Below are 14192 nucleotides of genomic sequence, written 5' to 3'. Positions count from 1 at the left end.
TAGAGTTTAAAGGAAACATTAGATGAGTAGGGAAAAATAGTATCAGATGAATTTTACAGTTCCTGTTTTTCAGGAATATAAATGCTTTAGATATTTCAATTTTTTCTTGAATCTACCCCCTTGGGATATTCAGTAAGAAAGGGAGAAGTCTACTACAGATTACTAAGGATGAATATGCACATATTTTTTATAACAAGGGGATATGACTTTCTGCTTAGTAAGCAAATCTGTTTATTTTCTCCTTTCATTAATTTCTGAAACATGGTCACAATTGTTTGCTTTGTGTGGGGGTTATAATAGCCATGGGACAACGGTAATTTATCTATACTTCTGCTCCAAAGGTTAGCAAGCAGCTACAAATCAATTAAATCAGTTATCTGTGAGCCGCAAAATACAGTTTCATTATAAAGATGTGCTTGTAGACCCCACTACATCTCTGTCTGTGAGAAAGGAGAATTACAGTTTTCTGCCAAGAAAATTAATAAGGGCTCTGACAGCCCAGAATTTGATGCAACAAAGAAACAGGACCTCACGCATGAAATACATGAAACAAAGGAAAGGTACCTTAAACATTAAACATCCTGCTCGAAGTATAGCTGTATGATGTTCCATCACTCCTCTACCTGATTTCATTTTACAGATGGTGCATAGTGTTTTCTGCTGAAAGAGATAAAGGAATGTTAATTAAAAATTTAGAGAATATAAATAGTTTATATTGCCTTTAAAAAATAAAATTACCTAATTGCCAAGAAACAGCTGGTAACCATGGACTTTATTTTGCAAACTTGTTTCTTTCTTAGGAAATTTTAGTATGTGGCCATTCTTTGGAGGTGAATATGACAACAGGTCTGGATTTCTTCCTCAGTGTTGCTCAGTTACAGCTCTTACAACAATTAATGCAGAATAATATGTCTGGATTGGAACCTTCCAACAAAACTGCAGAGGTAACTTCCCTTATCAGTTGACTTTTGGAAGCAACTGTGATTCATCATGCAATTTTTAACATTTTTATTTTCAATAGTTTATGCTGCCTAAATATGCGTTACGTATACCTTGATTATGGCTAAAAGTGGCACCTCAGTATTGTGATCCCCTTTGGGATATACAGGAACACTGTCTTCTGTATGTATTTTCTTGGCTGTATTTTAGTTGTCTGATTATAGGAAAGGAAAACTTTTGTTTCTCCAAGATTTCATTCTTTTCAGCTGTTGGCTATGGTAAAATTGCTACAATTGATTTGTACATTTGTACAATTGAGGAACAAGCAATGTAGTTAGGAGTTTAAACCAGTCTTAAAGCCTTCCCCAAAGTGATGCTCTCTAGAAGTGTTGGAACTGCTGTTACCAGAATTCCAAGACAGATTTTTTAATTTTTATTTTTTGCCATTCTGGCTATAGCACATCATCTGAAAAGGAACACTAGTCACAGCAGTATCGCATATAAGTATTGCCCAGAAAGGTTGTGGTTAGCTCCATAAATGCTATAACATATGTTACATTGGAATATCAGGGAAAACTAGACTCTGTGGCACTGATAGAGAATAGTCATCTTATTCTGCTGCTACCCAATGAACTTTAGTTGAAGTTTGACATCTGTCAGTCCAAATACCAATTACTGACATGGATCTTGTTATGCAAACTGTTATAAGCATTGTTTAAAAAATAGAAAAACAAAAAACAAAACTATTACTGAAATGCGTGAACAGAGGTCTCTTTTGTAAGTGCATTTTCAGAGTAAGTATACTGTGGGAAACTTTACAGTAAATAATATACAAGGCAGTATTTCCTTTCTTTGGTGGAATATATAGAAGCATTAAGTTGATTGCATACTTGGGATCATACTTAGCCTACAAGACAGGCTTCACGTCTCAAAGGTTCTTCATTTTCAGAAATGCCTGAAAATTTATAAACAGAAAAAATATTAGGTTTAGAAGAAAGGATTGTTTTTTGTGAATCAATAGAAATCAATCATTCTGAGGAACAAATAGGCTCAGTAATATGTAAAATATTTGAATCTGCAAAGCAATAAAATACTGGGTCATAAACAATGGTAGCATCAAAGCTATTTTCATTAACGAGATGAACATATAGTATGAAAGCAAAACAATTCACTAACGTTAGAAGACTGTGTAGAAGCTATACTTTGATTAATCTGTTCTAGAACATAGTTTTCTTTCCTCCTGTAAATCCAATCCTAAGAAATGTACTTTAAGAAGGAACGTTTCCATAGAATAACATCCTAAATTTCATCTGACAGTCACATTGAATGGGACTAATTCCTCATCATGTAAACGTGCAGATGTTGCATAATCATTCATTGATGATCCAGAAGTTTTTGTAACGCGAACTTAAACCAAATTTCGATGCACATTGTTGGATTGCTCCCATTTGCCTTCTACTACCAAGAATAGCTAAACAAATCTTTTTTTTTTTACTTCAGATAAGCCAGAATCATAAACTTGAATTGCTTTTCATTAATAACTTAGGCTTGTTTAGAGAGGTTGCAGCCAGGAATCCTGGTCCTTACATTGTGCTAAACAAAAGTACACAGGTCTCTTTGTGTTTTCTTAACTCTGCACCCCAAAGCATTAGAAAAAATTAAATGGTTAGTGGCCCAGAGTATTATTTCAATGTGTGCCCACTGGGCCAAGGAAAAATAAAAACAAAGATAAACTGGATGGCAGAAAGTTTCTCAGAGATCTGGAGGGATTAGCTATGTTTTCACAATCATATTGGGAACAGGCAAGCTATATCAAATCAGCTGTTTTGTAAGAGCACCCATGAACTGCTCTCTAAATTCCGAATGTTCCCGTTGGTCTGAAAGACTGGGGACCCCTTCATTTCCTGCTGGAAATCATTACATTTACTGGCTTATTTCTTTATTTCTGATAAGTAGGACTTCTAAAATATTCTAGTTTACCAACATTGCCTGTGAACAATGCTACTCTGCAAAATTATTCTCTTACTAGAAATGATTACAGTGACTATAGTCCAGCAAGGAAGAAGCAAAATAATTTCTGTTCATTGGCAGTTTCTAAGTTTGCCCCTTTCAAGGGCTTCAATGCATAAGTGACTTAAAGCTGCTCTTTAACTTCCATTTCAGGATAGAGCCTATTTATGCAATTGCTCCTATCTTGAGGTATTATAAATTATTTTATGGCAGAGAAGTTTTCTTTCATTTTCACTCCTCCTCTGAGAGATTCTCTGAAGAATGAGCATCAAGAAGGAAAAGAAATAAAGAGCCAAATTTATATTTCCGTTGCTATATGCTTCCCAACTTCAGTTAGGAGCTCCCTCACATTTCTTTCCCCAGCAAAGGAAGACCATCTTCTATTATCTTCAAACACATCCTCCAACACACAGCCTTCCAAGGCCTGTACAAATCCAAAGTTCAAAGAAAAACAGCAAAATTATTCAGAGGACTGGGCTGATTTATGATCAAGGTTTCTGAAGTTAAATATATATAGTTTGACTAAGAAATGCAGAGTCTAAAAGAGGAACATAAATCTGCAAATGTAACACCATGATGTAAACATCAGCAAAAAAGGGACATTTTAGGACTTCACAAGAGATCATTACTAGAAATCAGATACTACTATTCAGAATAAAATAGTGCAGGGATCAGGAAACCTTCCGTTTGAGTTAACGGTTTGAATTACAAATTATTTCTCAAGGACTCTTGTTCAGTTGCTTGAACTAACCCAAACTTTATCACTAATTATTCTATATAATGCTGCATTCACCTGCATTTCAAATATCACTTAGAAATTATGTGCTACACTACGTTACAAAAGGATGAAAGTCAAAGACTATTGCTACATTATAGTAATTGAATAACAAGTTTGTTTTTAAATGTTGGCTAACTGATCTGGAAGCAGTAATTACTTTGTTCACAAATATCCAGTAATCATCGTATTAAATCCACTTCCAAAAGGACCATATGTAAGAAATAGTATATGTATACTTTTTAAACCAGTGTTATAGAGTAAATTAAATGTTTATATTTTAACGAAATAAAAAACATATTGTGTAGAAGGTTAGAGAGTAACCACATAATTAAGGCCAAAAATGGCTCCTCTTTGATCTAGGTAGGTGCTAAAGGACAAATGTTATTTTATGTAAATGTAAATTTCTGAATTTTTCAGTACTTCCTATTGCAGTTCTCAGATCTTTACCCTTGTACAGTTGTCTTACTTTGATTGAACTTGCTTTCCTAACATTGTCATTCCTTTAGAGTTTAATTTTGCTTGTTTATCTGTCATTGAGATTAAAGTATTTAAGCAGAACAAGAGAATTCTGTGGGATCGTTTAGTTTCAGTTAACATAACAAAGATTTTAGTTTTGTTATGTTAAAACTTACCACACAAACATTAACTTATACATCACCAGGTAATACAGGATTGACTTAAATCCTCTTGTATGTCAGCTTCTGGAAAAAAATATCTGTAGTCAATACACTAGTGAAGGTACAAATTTATTATTTTAGAATCCTGTCTATTTCAGTTTAGGGGAAAAAAATTAAATCACTTCTATAGCAATCATCCTTTTCACTTGCTGTTGGGTCTTCTCTTTATGAACCTACACTGAAGTATACAAGCTCATCAGATCAATTTTATCAAGTCAAAAATGTTGCAGAAGGTTTTGTAATAATTAGAAATGCGGTGGAATGTTGAGCAACTTTGAGTAGATTTGGCTATACCTTGTGTGAAAGAATCTTGGGTTACAACCAAGACCAAGGGACATTGTACAGATACAAGGCTTTTGTAAATGTATTTATTTATTCTGCCTATTCTAACTAATAGATCAGGGACATCCAAGGGACTATCTCAAGTGAACAGCAAGTTTCTTTTTTCTTTTCAGTATTCTTGACATACCCATGAATCCCTTTTACACTGTCTGTTTACTTTAAATATTTTATCTATATTCCCATTAAAAGTACCATATCAGTAGGTCTCAGGGCAAGTTAGAGTGTTCATAAAGATTCAATAAAAACTACCCAGATGAAAAAAAATTACAAACTAAGCTCCTGTCATTAAGAGCAAAAGACCTAGGTCATCACTTGCAGCTGAAACAAAATCAACAATGATGTAGTTTTGCCTCCATTATGTTCCATAATGGAGATGCTACAGCTTAAACATTCCTTTCATACCTTCACATAATGTACTGCCTCCATTGGTGGAATACAGTTGGAGACCCTTTTCTTTGTGGCTGTGTTTCATCTATATCAAGGGTGGATGATTTATGGTCTATGGCAGTGTTTCTCAAACTTGGCAACTTTAAGATCTATGGACTTCTGAGAGTTGAAGTCCACACATCTTTAAAGTTGCCAAGTTTGAGAAACTCTGGTCTATGGGCCCTGTAGTCAGCCTAATTTTTTCAGCATTCCCAAATCTTACAGCTGACTTTCAGAGCAAAACCATCAATTTTCATCAGTATATTTTTAGTTAGTTATTTGCATTGGGAGGCAAAATAAGGCACAAAATAGGTATGTGAAGCCTCTATTTTTGTAAGTGCTGAAACTGGTGAGGTGGGGATAGCACTGCACAGAGAATCAGGGATAACAGTGGGTAAGAATATGGTAATTCAAAAGAGTGGGAGGAAAACTCTTAAGTTTTAAAATTGGAGCATATATGCATACATTTCTGTGTTTTGCAGCAGGCCAATCTTTTGAACAGTTATGACAGCAAATGTTTCTAGCAATTTCAAGTCCTTGAAGTTTGTGCTGTTAACTAGTTCCTGAATGTGAGTTTGAGTTTTTGGTAGTTTAAAGCGGAAGGAAGGCAGGCAGGCAGGCAGGCAGGCAGGCTGCTCTAAATGTTGTACTGCATCTAACAGCTGTGTTCAGAAGAGATGAAATACTAGATACAAATACTACTTGCAGCAGTTTCCTATTGCAGAAGTAGAAAGAGAGATAGTTGATAATTCTAGAAGTTTCTTGCTTCTGTGAAACTATACTTAATGATCCACAAATGTCAGATTTCTACAGTATCTACTGTGAGGAGCAGGAGTATGACCACTAGCCGCCTGCAAATGCAAGGGAGACCACACACTGATTTATAACCAAATGCAGATCTCACTAGAAAAGTTATTTAAGCCCCTTTTTTCTTCTTCTGTGCTCTGGGGAGGGTCACTGGGCTTTACTGCAGTAGGTACATGTATTGGAATACAAGAACTGACCTTCCTGGGGGAATTTTCCATTCAACAGTTGCTTGCTAGTCTAAAAAAAGCCACATTAATTTTTAATCTGAACAACAGTTCCCATACATTGGGAAGAGTACATGGTTTTACTAAGAGCAACTGCAGTATGCTGAGGGATGGAGAACTCTCCTCTGAATTTCTTCTTGTATTTTACTCATTACAGATTGTTTCGTATTCATCACAAGATATTTCCATGTGGCAGTTTGTACTCTTTTTCACTACCAATCCTACACAGGCTAGTTTAAAAACTGAACTTTGATTGTCTTCACTTCTGCCAACCTTGATGTTGAGAAGAGACAGAGAAAACCACAAGCAAAGCAGCTCTTCCTCCAGCTGACTAATAAGAGAGTTCAAGGATTGAGTCAGATAATGGTTGTAGGCTGCAGTATAGACCCGCTGTGTGTTTTGGATTGGGGAGAATAAGGAGAGAGAGTTCAGGCAAAACATAATTGCATGCTGTTAATACTGAACTGGGAAAATTAATCTGGGCATTGTGAAACTGACTAGAAAGATTAAGTTTGGGTTCTTTGATAAGGTTGCCTTCTTCCGTCCTTCCTCCAGTTTGTATCAGACACACAGCCTGTTTGTAGCCAAAGTCTAGGAAGCTGTGCTGAAGCAAGAGTAATGCTAATAATAATAATAATTATTATTATTATTTATTAAATTTATATGCCGCCTGACTCCCAGAGATCCACATAAGCCCAGTTTTGTTCAATAAATAAATAAATAATCCAGGTTTAGTCAAATTTTCATTGATTAAAGTAAATTGTATTTAAGATCTTGGAAATGTTAAATAATTGTACATATTATAGATTAGATGGATGTCATTTCTAAACTACAATTTCTTTATATTATGTTACTAAATTTATTTATGAAATTTAAGCCAGGATCAAGGTCTGCAGACCTAGTGGGGCTCCTGTCTTATTTTTATAAAAGGAAGTTTCTTTGATATATTCTTCTGACTTTTTTTTTTAATAAAATAAGGTTTCTTTATTACACACTTTTTTTTTGAAAAGTGGAATTTGAGAAGTTGTTTCTGCTATAGCATGGTTTTGTGTCAATTTCATTGGACTACTCACAAATCTGAGTATTTTTTTAGACATTGATCTTAAGCTGCCAAAATGTGTACATCAATCAGTAGTTAATAATTTGTGCTAAACACATGAACTACCTGCACTGATAAGTGGCAGATTTTAAGTGATATGAATGTTCTTTGGTCACTGAACTTGGATGGCTATTACACGTATTCAAATCATTATTAAATGATGCCAAGTAATTGTATTACTCGATAAATTATAAACATTTGTTCCTAAGAATGTAGATATCTATTACATTTCTTGTTATTATTTCTGCATAAAATTAAATAGATATATTCCAGTTTATATTAAATTCCCAGAAATTCAATAATTTTAAGTAATTTATACTCCACTTTCAATAGCTCCCATTAGTGATTTACAAAAAGCTACAATTACAATAAAATCAGAACTTTAAAATAACACTATGAAAAGCAATATAAAATCAATCAGATTTGTGAATGCATCCTCTCATTCATGAAATTGTGCCTTTATATAGGAAAGTCGGTAGATCTGCTGAAAAATAAGTAAAAGTGGGCAAATTCCTTTTAAACGTTGTTGAGACAGGGTTCAAGAATGATTGAGTGACTTGGCAGTGGTTTCTGCAGAACATAAAGATAAGCAAAGAAAGTAGTCATCTCAATTCCAAAATAAATCCATAATACAGTTTCTCTTTCTTGTCTCTTCTGTATTTCTCTAAATTCTTCATTGATTTGACATGGATTTCATACTACCTTTATTATAGTTATACCATGAATTCATTCTGAAGTCCTGTGGGGATGTACATAATTATTGCACTATGAAAGTTGAATGAAACGGAAGTCAGATCCTTAGCAATTTTCTCTCTGCATTACTGATGTAAACAGAAGTTGTTCAACATCTGGAATCAAGTTTTCAGTAAATAATTAACAATTATAAAAGTCATTTTAGAGCCAGGTATAAGCACAGAATGCAAGTGACCAGAAAGCTCAGAAATTTATGATAGCACAATTTTTGATGGAAAATACATTTACCACATATTTTCTTTGACATATCTAATAAAAGCAACCATCAAATTATTAGAACAAAACCTTCAGCTTCCATTCTAATATGTATGCAATCTGTGAACATTTTAGTAGCATTTATTTATTTATTTATTTATTTATTTATTTTTTATATTTCAAATTTAGATACCGCCCATCTCACAAAAAGTGACTCTGGGTGGATTAACGTAAGTTTCTTTAAAGTTTCCTGTATAAGCATCCCTTCTTTGTATAGATAAATCTGTGATACAAATTATTTCTTTCACAATGTAAATCCAGAATCTTAGTTCTTTTGGGTATCTATTTCTTCACTGTAGTCTCTGTAATTCCTACATCCTGCACTTGTATATCAACTCAGGTCGGAATGCTCCAGAGTGTGATTTTTGTTGGAAGCTCCAGCTATGTTTCAGTATCTCATGAACAAGTAGGCCATCCCCTCTAATCTTCTCAGGTCTACTTTGGATGCTCAATGGTAACATGTTGATTTATTCCTCTTGGAATATTCTTGAGAATTCCCACTCAGAATTTTGCTGGAATTTATAGTCCACAAAGCCTCATTTAGAAACTACTGAGATTGGGAAAGTCTTCTGCTTCAGTTCTGCCTCCTCTGTCTTGGAAAGGCTCAGAATCCTAAGCAAAGAAATGGTAGAGTGAAGCTGACTTAGACTAAGTCTGTTCTGAAGATTCCTTCTCCAATACTGGCTGAACCTATATCAGTATTGATTCCAGCAGTATCACCAATGCTTCTGCACATTCTGATAATTCTCATTGGAATTGAAGCTAATTTAAAATTTGGAAGGGACCATACAAGCTATCAAATATAGGCATCCAGATTAAAGCACTCCACCCAAATAGCTGTCAAGCCTCTACCTGAATGCATCTAGTGTAAAGTAGCCCATCATGTATCTGGATATTCACAATCAGCCTGCTAATACAGATAGGAAGTATCAGCCCTAGAGAGTAGATCAGACTAAGAAACCAATGCCACATAGATCTAAAACAACTTTTATTAGAACAGCTATAATAACAGAATCTTGTGCTTCTCTCCTCTCTCCCTTTATCATTGTATGAATTAGGGAGGGCCCTGTCTGAAGTGTTTTCTCAAACTAGTTTCTTGGAATGGACTTAAGACATGCTTGTCTGATCGTTGCCTTGGTAATGGAACTTCCTCACCATCCTTCAAGGCCATTCCCTATGCCCTCTACAGGAAGTTCCTTCTAACATTGGAATCTGCCTTCCATTAACTTATATCCACTCTGTGCCTTACATTCTGAATAAGAGGCAATAATCTTGACTGTCTTCTATAGGGGTGCTTAAAAGTTTGTGAACCCTTTTGAATTTTCAATATTTCTGCATAAATATGACCAAAAACGTGATCTGTACGCCGCACAAGTCCTAAAACTAGTTAAAGAGAACCCAATTAAACAAATGAGTCAAAAACATTATACTTGTTCATTTCTTTATTGAAATATTCAGTATTGAAAATTTAAAAGAGTTTACAGACTTTTAAGCACCACTGTAGTTGTTTTATGCAGCAAACTTTCTAGGCTTGTTTCTGTATCATCACAAGGTGTTTACAACTATATGTACAAAAACAACACGGTGAGGGCTGCTGAGGGTCACTGCTCATAATATGGTACCTACTAAGAGTCACCATAGAAACTCTGTTTGAAATTGTCTTTGCATAACTGCCTTACATAGCAAACCATTATGAGATGTCTTGCTCTGGGAAACAGCTGGCATACAGAATCAGTTCAAAGACAGAATATCTTTGGGGGGGTCGCAAAGCATGCGGCAAGGTCGCATCCTCATGAGGAGCTGGCATGCACACAAAGCACTGTTCTATGGAAACAGTTTTAAGAAGTCACTTGAAAAATCTGTATCATGAGAAGCAGTCCACACAAATACTCCATCATGTGGCATAACCACATACAAAAGCAGTTTCTGGCAGTCTCCATGAAGTAACCATGTGGTGAGAAGCAGTGCTTAGTCTTTAAAGTGCAACAGCACGCTTGCTTGCTTGCTTATCATTTAGTACTGTTGTTCCAGCATTGACATTTATTTATTTGATTTATACCCTGCCTTTATTTTGTACAACTCAAAGTGGTGTACATAATGCTCCCTCCTATTTTCCACACAGCAGCAACCCTGTGTGGTGGGTTGAGCTGAGAGAGAATGACTGGCCCAAAGTCACCCAGCCAGCTCCCATGCCAGAGGAGGACTGGAACCACTGTCTTCCACCATTACACTCTCAGAAGAACTTTGTTTTAGTGTGAAACCAAACTTAATGTTATGAGATATGATGTCATAAATTACTGTACCTCTTCAGGAGTTTGTCCCACCCATACCAATTACAGCTATACTGATTACAGTTCTGTGTTTCAGGGTATGAAGCTTTCCTTAATGTTTATTTAAGATGTATTGAATGTCCATCTCTGACACAGGAAAATGTTTGTTAAAGCCTTAGCATCCTTCCATTAGACAAGAAAAGACAAGTAGTGCAGTCACATATGGAATCTTTAGGACACCTACAAACATTTGTAATTCATTTCTGCATTGTTTACAAATATTTGATGGCAAAGTTTAATCATTCTCTTGAAGTTATTCTAAATCTGAGTTCTTAGAGAAACTCCAAATTCCAGCTCCCAAAAGAAAACTTCAGTGGTTCATGCAATCTGCATGGAGAACAGCCTTCCCTGTTGGGGCTGCAAAAGACAGGACTGTTTTTTTGCTCTACTAGCTGGAGTCTTGGGCTTGCAGCATCAACGAAGTGTAGAGGTGGTTTCTGTGGTTTGTAAGCTAACCATCTCTGTTCTCTTAAATATCTGGCAGAGAGCACTTTAAGCACTTATTAGTTGACAGAGCAAGCCATGGGAATTTAAAGTAGTCTATTTTTCTCTTTTTTCTTGGAAAAATCCAAAGTGATTCTAAATCCTTAGCACACAATTTTCAGATGGAATGAGCCCCCCCATGACCTTGCATCTTATGTTATTTTGCAAGATAATCATTTGTTGCAAGAAGTTATGCAATTCTTTGTTGATAAAGATTTAACATTTACTTTTTTGGGTTGTAAAATCTCACATGCTGGCTCATGACCAGGATAGTAATTGCCCCAAGGAGATGATTTTCCCTTAGAAAAATCTTGGAAACTCAGGTAATGAGAAATCTAAAAGATAAATAAAGTACTTTAGCCAAAGTACATTTTTCTAGCTTTTAAAAAAACTTAATCTAATTATTTTTATTTATTTTCCAATGTGTTTGAGAACTAACCCGTATGGATCAAGCAGTTTTAACCTGAGTGTTAAGTGCAAGATTGGGCTCAGTCCAGATTTTAAGGTTATGTTGTTTGGTTATCTGAAACACAGCTCTTTGTTGTGGAGATTGTATTTCTTTTGTCTCTAACTTTAATATATAGTAGCCTAAAATTCTGTTCTATCTCTTTCAGAGTCTGTCAGCATATTGCATAAAATGTGACAGAGCTTTGTAAAATTCAAAAGGTTAGTTTGGTAGCAGGAGTTTGCAATCTATTTCAACTATTCAAATTGCAAATGATAATTTTTAGATTTAGTAAAATGATTACTAAAATTAAAATTGTAGACTTTGCTAATCTGCATTGCAATGCATGCAAATAATGCACCTCACAATTTATTTCAACCAGGTTTTAAAAAGCTTTTGCTGTCTCAATGGAATAAAAGCACGTTACACCAAGGAGGAACTATCTGCTACTCTAGGACCACATGTAAGCTTCCAAAGCCTTGGGTGCAACCTCTAAAAGTTGCCCCTGAATTTTATGTTTAATGTTTCAGGAAGGGAATGATTGAATATGTGAAAAATCACATCAGTTGTATTTAATTGTATTCAAATGCCATGATTTAATCATATTTCAGGATTTAATTAACCCAAATTTGTTAAGAACACAGTCTCTGGCATATTCTCCAAAACTAACATCAGCCTTCAAGCTGAAAACAAGTTGCCCAATTCTGCCTTACATGGCACTTGTTATTAGAAGTAAGTAAATATACATCAAGACATGTATATATTAAGATATACCAGCCTTGATACTGCATTTTGAGTGGCAGTATTTTGTAATGGTTAGAGTATTCAGTAAGGGCTGAGGAGATCCAAGATAACATCCCCCAAGCAGCTATGGTAGCTCAAGCTAGTGGAATTATTGTGGAGATATAATGATGAGATGGAAAACCAGGTACACTGCCCTGAGCTCTTTAGAAGAGGAAGGGCAGTATAAAAATACAGCAATGTAGTTATAAGCAAAAGTCATTCTAGGAACTTTGCTACCATCTAGATATGCTCCTTATCTGTCCTGCTGCAAGACATGTCTCCTGGTGACTTAAAAAATAATCCATTTAGGAAACTGGTCAAGCACAATATATACTGAAGGAAGTAGCCAGTATCTATACTAAAATGTTACGCATACTCTTTTTTTTAAATGGAGAAATAAAATTCTAATTTACCTTTATGTGATAGGTTACTCTGAACTGTCAGTGGTTTATGCAGTTGATCAGAGGAGACAGTTTGGTATAATAGTTAAGGTGCTGGCCTAAAGATTGTAAGTTCTAGTCTTCCCTTAGGCACAGAAGCCAGCTGGGTGACTTTGACCCAGTCACTCTCCCTCAGCCACAGGGTTGTTGTAGTAGTGAAAATAGGAGGCTGGAGCATTATATACACTGCCCTGAATTGTAAAAACTGAAGGTGGAAAGTAAGTAAAACAAACAAATCAGTTGTCAGCAATTGGCCTTTAAAATCTGGCCTTTTTAGACGACAAACACTTAAACAAAATTGAGACTTTAAAATGAAGTAGACATATAAAATGGCAATAAAGCACAATAATGAAAACAACCAAAAGGGGACTCTGCTCAGCTTGACCCAGATGCCTGGGAAAAAAGCCAGGTCTTAATAGCTTTCCTAAAGCAGAGTTGGGGGATGTTGTATATTCTGGAGGAGATCATTCCAGAGCACAGGGGCAACCACTGAAAAGGCATGTTTCCTCAGTCCCATCAGGTGGCAAAGTTTAAAAGAGGGAACCTGGAGCATGCCCTCCCGGTGGGAGCGTGTGGGGTAGGCAGATGTTTGTGGGGGAAGGCAGCCCTGTCCTTTGTCATATAGAGCTTTGGACTGCCTGTCTTCCACTGTTTCTGCTCAGCCCACTGGATCTAGTAGGGAGGGCACATTCTGAGTCCCTTCCATTAAACAATGTAATCTTCTTGGACCCAGGAGTCATGCCTTATCTGTGATAGTGCAGCCCTGTAGAATAGCATCCTGCTTGGAAACAACCTCAACCCTGTTAGCCTTTTGCAAAGTTTTGAAGATTACTTTCTGAGGCATTTGGGCCAGATAGTAAGGCAAGCTCTGCTGATGTAGTTTTTCTGGTTTTTGTTTGTTTGTTTGTTTTTGTTTTAACTTTGGATGTCATGGATTATATGCAGATGTTTTAGTAGTCTTCTACACCATCCAGAATCACTGTTGTGAGATGGGTGGCCATACAAATTATAAATCAATAAATAAAATGTTAATTGTACAGATAAAATTAATATCAACATGTCAGAATGCTGATAATATAAACAAGTGATGAGATCTTCAGGGGTGGAAATTGGGAGTTTACCTTGACTTTACCTTGTTACCATTCCAGCAGAGTCCCCTTTCGGATGTTGCTTTGCCTTTCAAAGAAAGCTGCTGTTGGGGCTCAGAGCATTTTCTTTTGGCTTGTAAATAACAGCTTCAGAGGTGAGTTCTTTGCAGGACTACAACAAAGATAGGAGAGAGTTAAATCTTTCCCCAGAGCCATTCTGATAGTCTTTGGGTTTTCAGTGGTGGAGAAAGCAGCCATTTTCACCGTTTTTTACAATTATGCATATTTTGATATCAACAACACCTGATAATCA

General features: G+C 35.8%; 1 protein-coding gene across 3 annotated transcripts in view; it reads left to right on the top strand.

Annotated features, from left to right (window-relative positions):
- The window catches only part of VPS13B (vacuolar protein sorting 13 homolog B), a 403839-nt gene that overhangs the window by 228188 nt on the left and 161459 nt on the right, over positions 1-14192 (top strand). For all 3 annotated transcript variants that reach the window (XM_088149087.1, XM_088149086.1, XM_088149088.1), the window contains exon 33: positions 801-944. In XM_088149087.1, the coding sequence (XP_088005213.1) occupies positions 801-944 (144 nt within the window). The remainder of the gene's footprint in view (positions 1-800; positions 945-14192) is intronic.

The sequence above is a fragment of the Python bivittatus genome, unplaced genomic scaffold (genome assembly GCF_059951505.1).
Source record: "Python bivittatus isolate LINGU-HERP-01145 unplaced genomic scaffold, Pbiv_v1 ctg000590_np1212, whole genome shotgun sequence".
Taxonomy (NCBI): Eukaryota; Metazoa; Chordata; class Lepidosauria; order Squamata; family Pythonidae; genus Python; species Python bivittatus.
The sequence above is the reverse complement of the archived record's forward strand: the minus strand, read 5'-3'. Positions and strand labels throughout refer to the sequence as shown.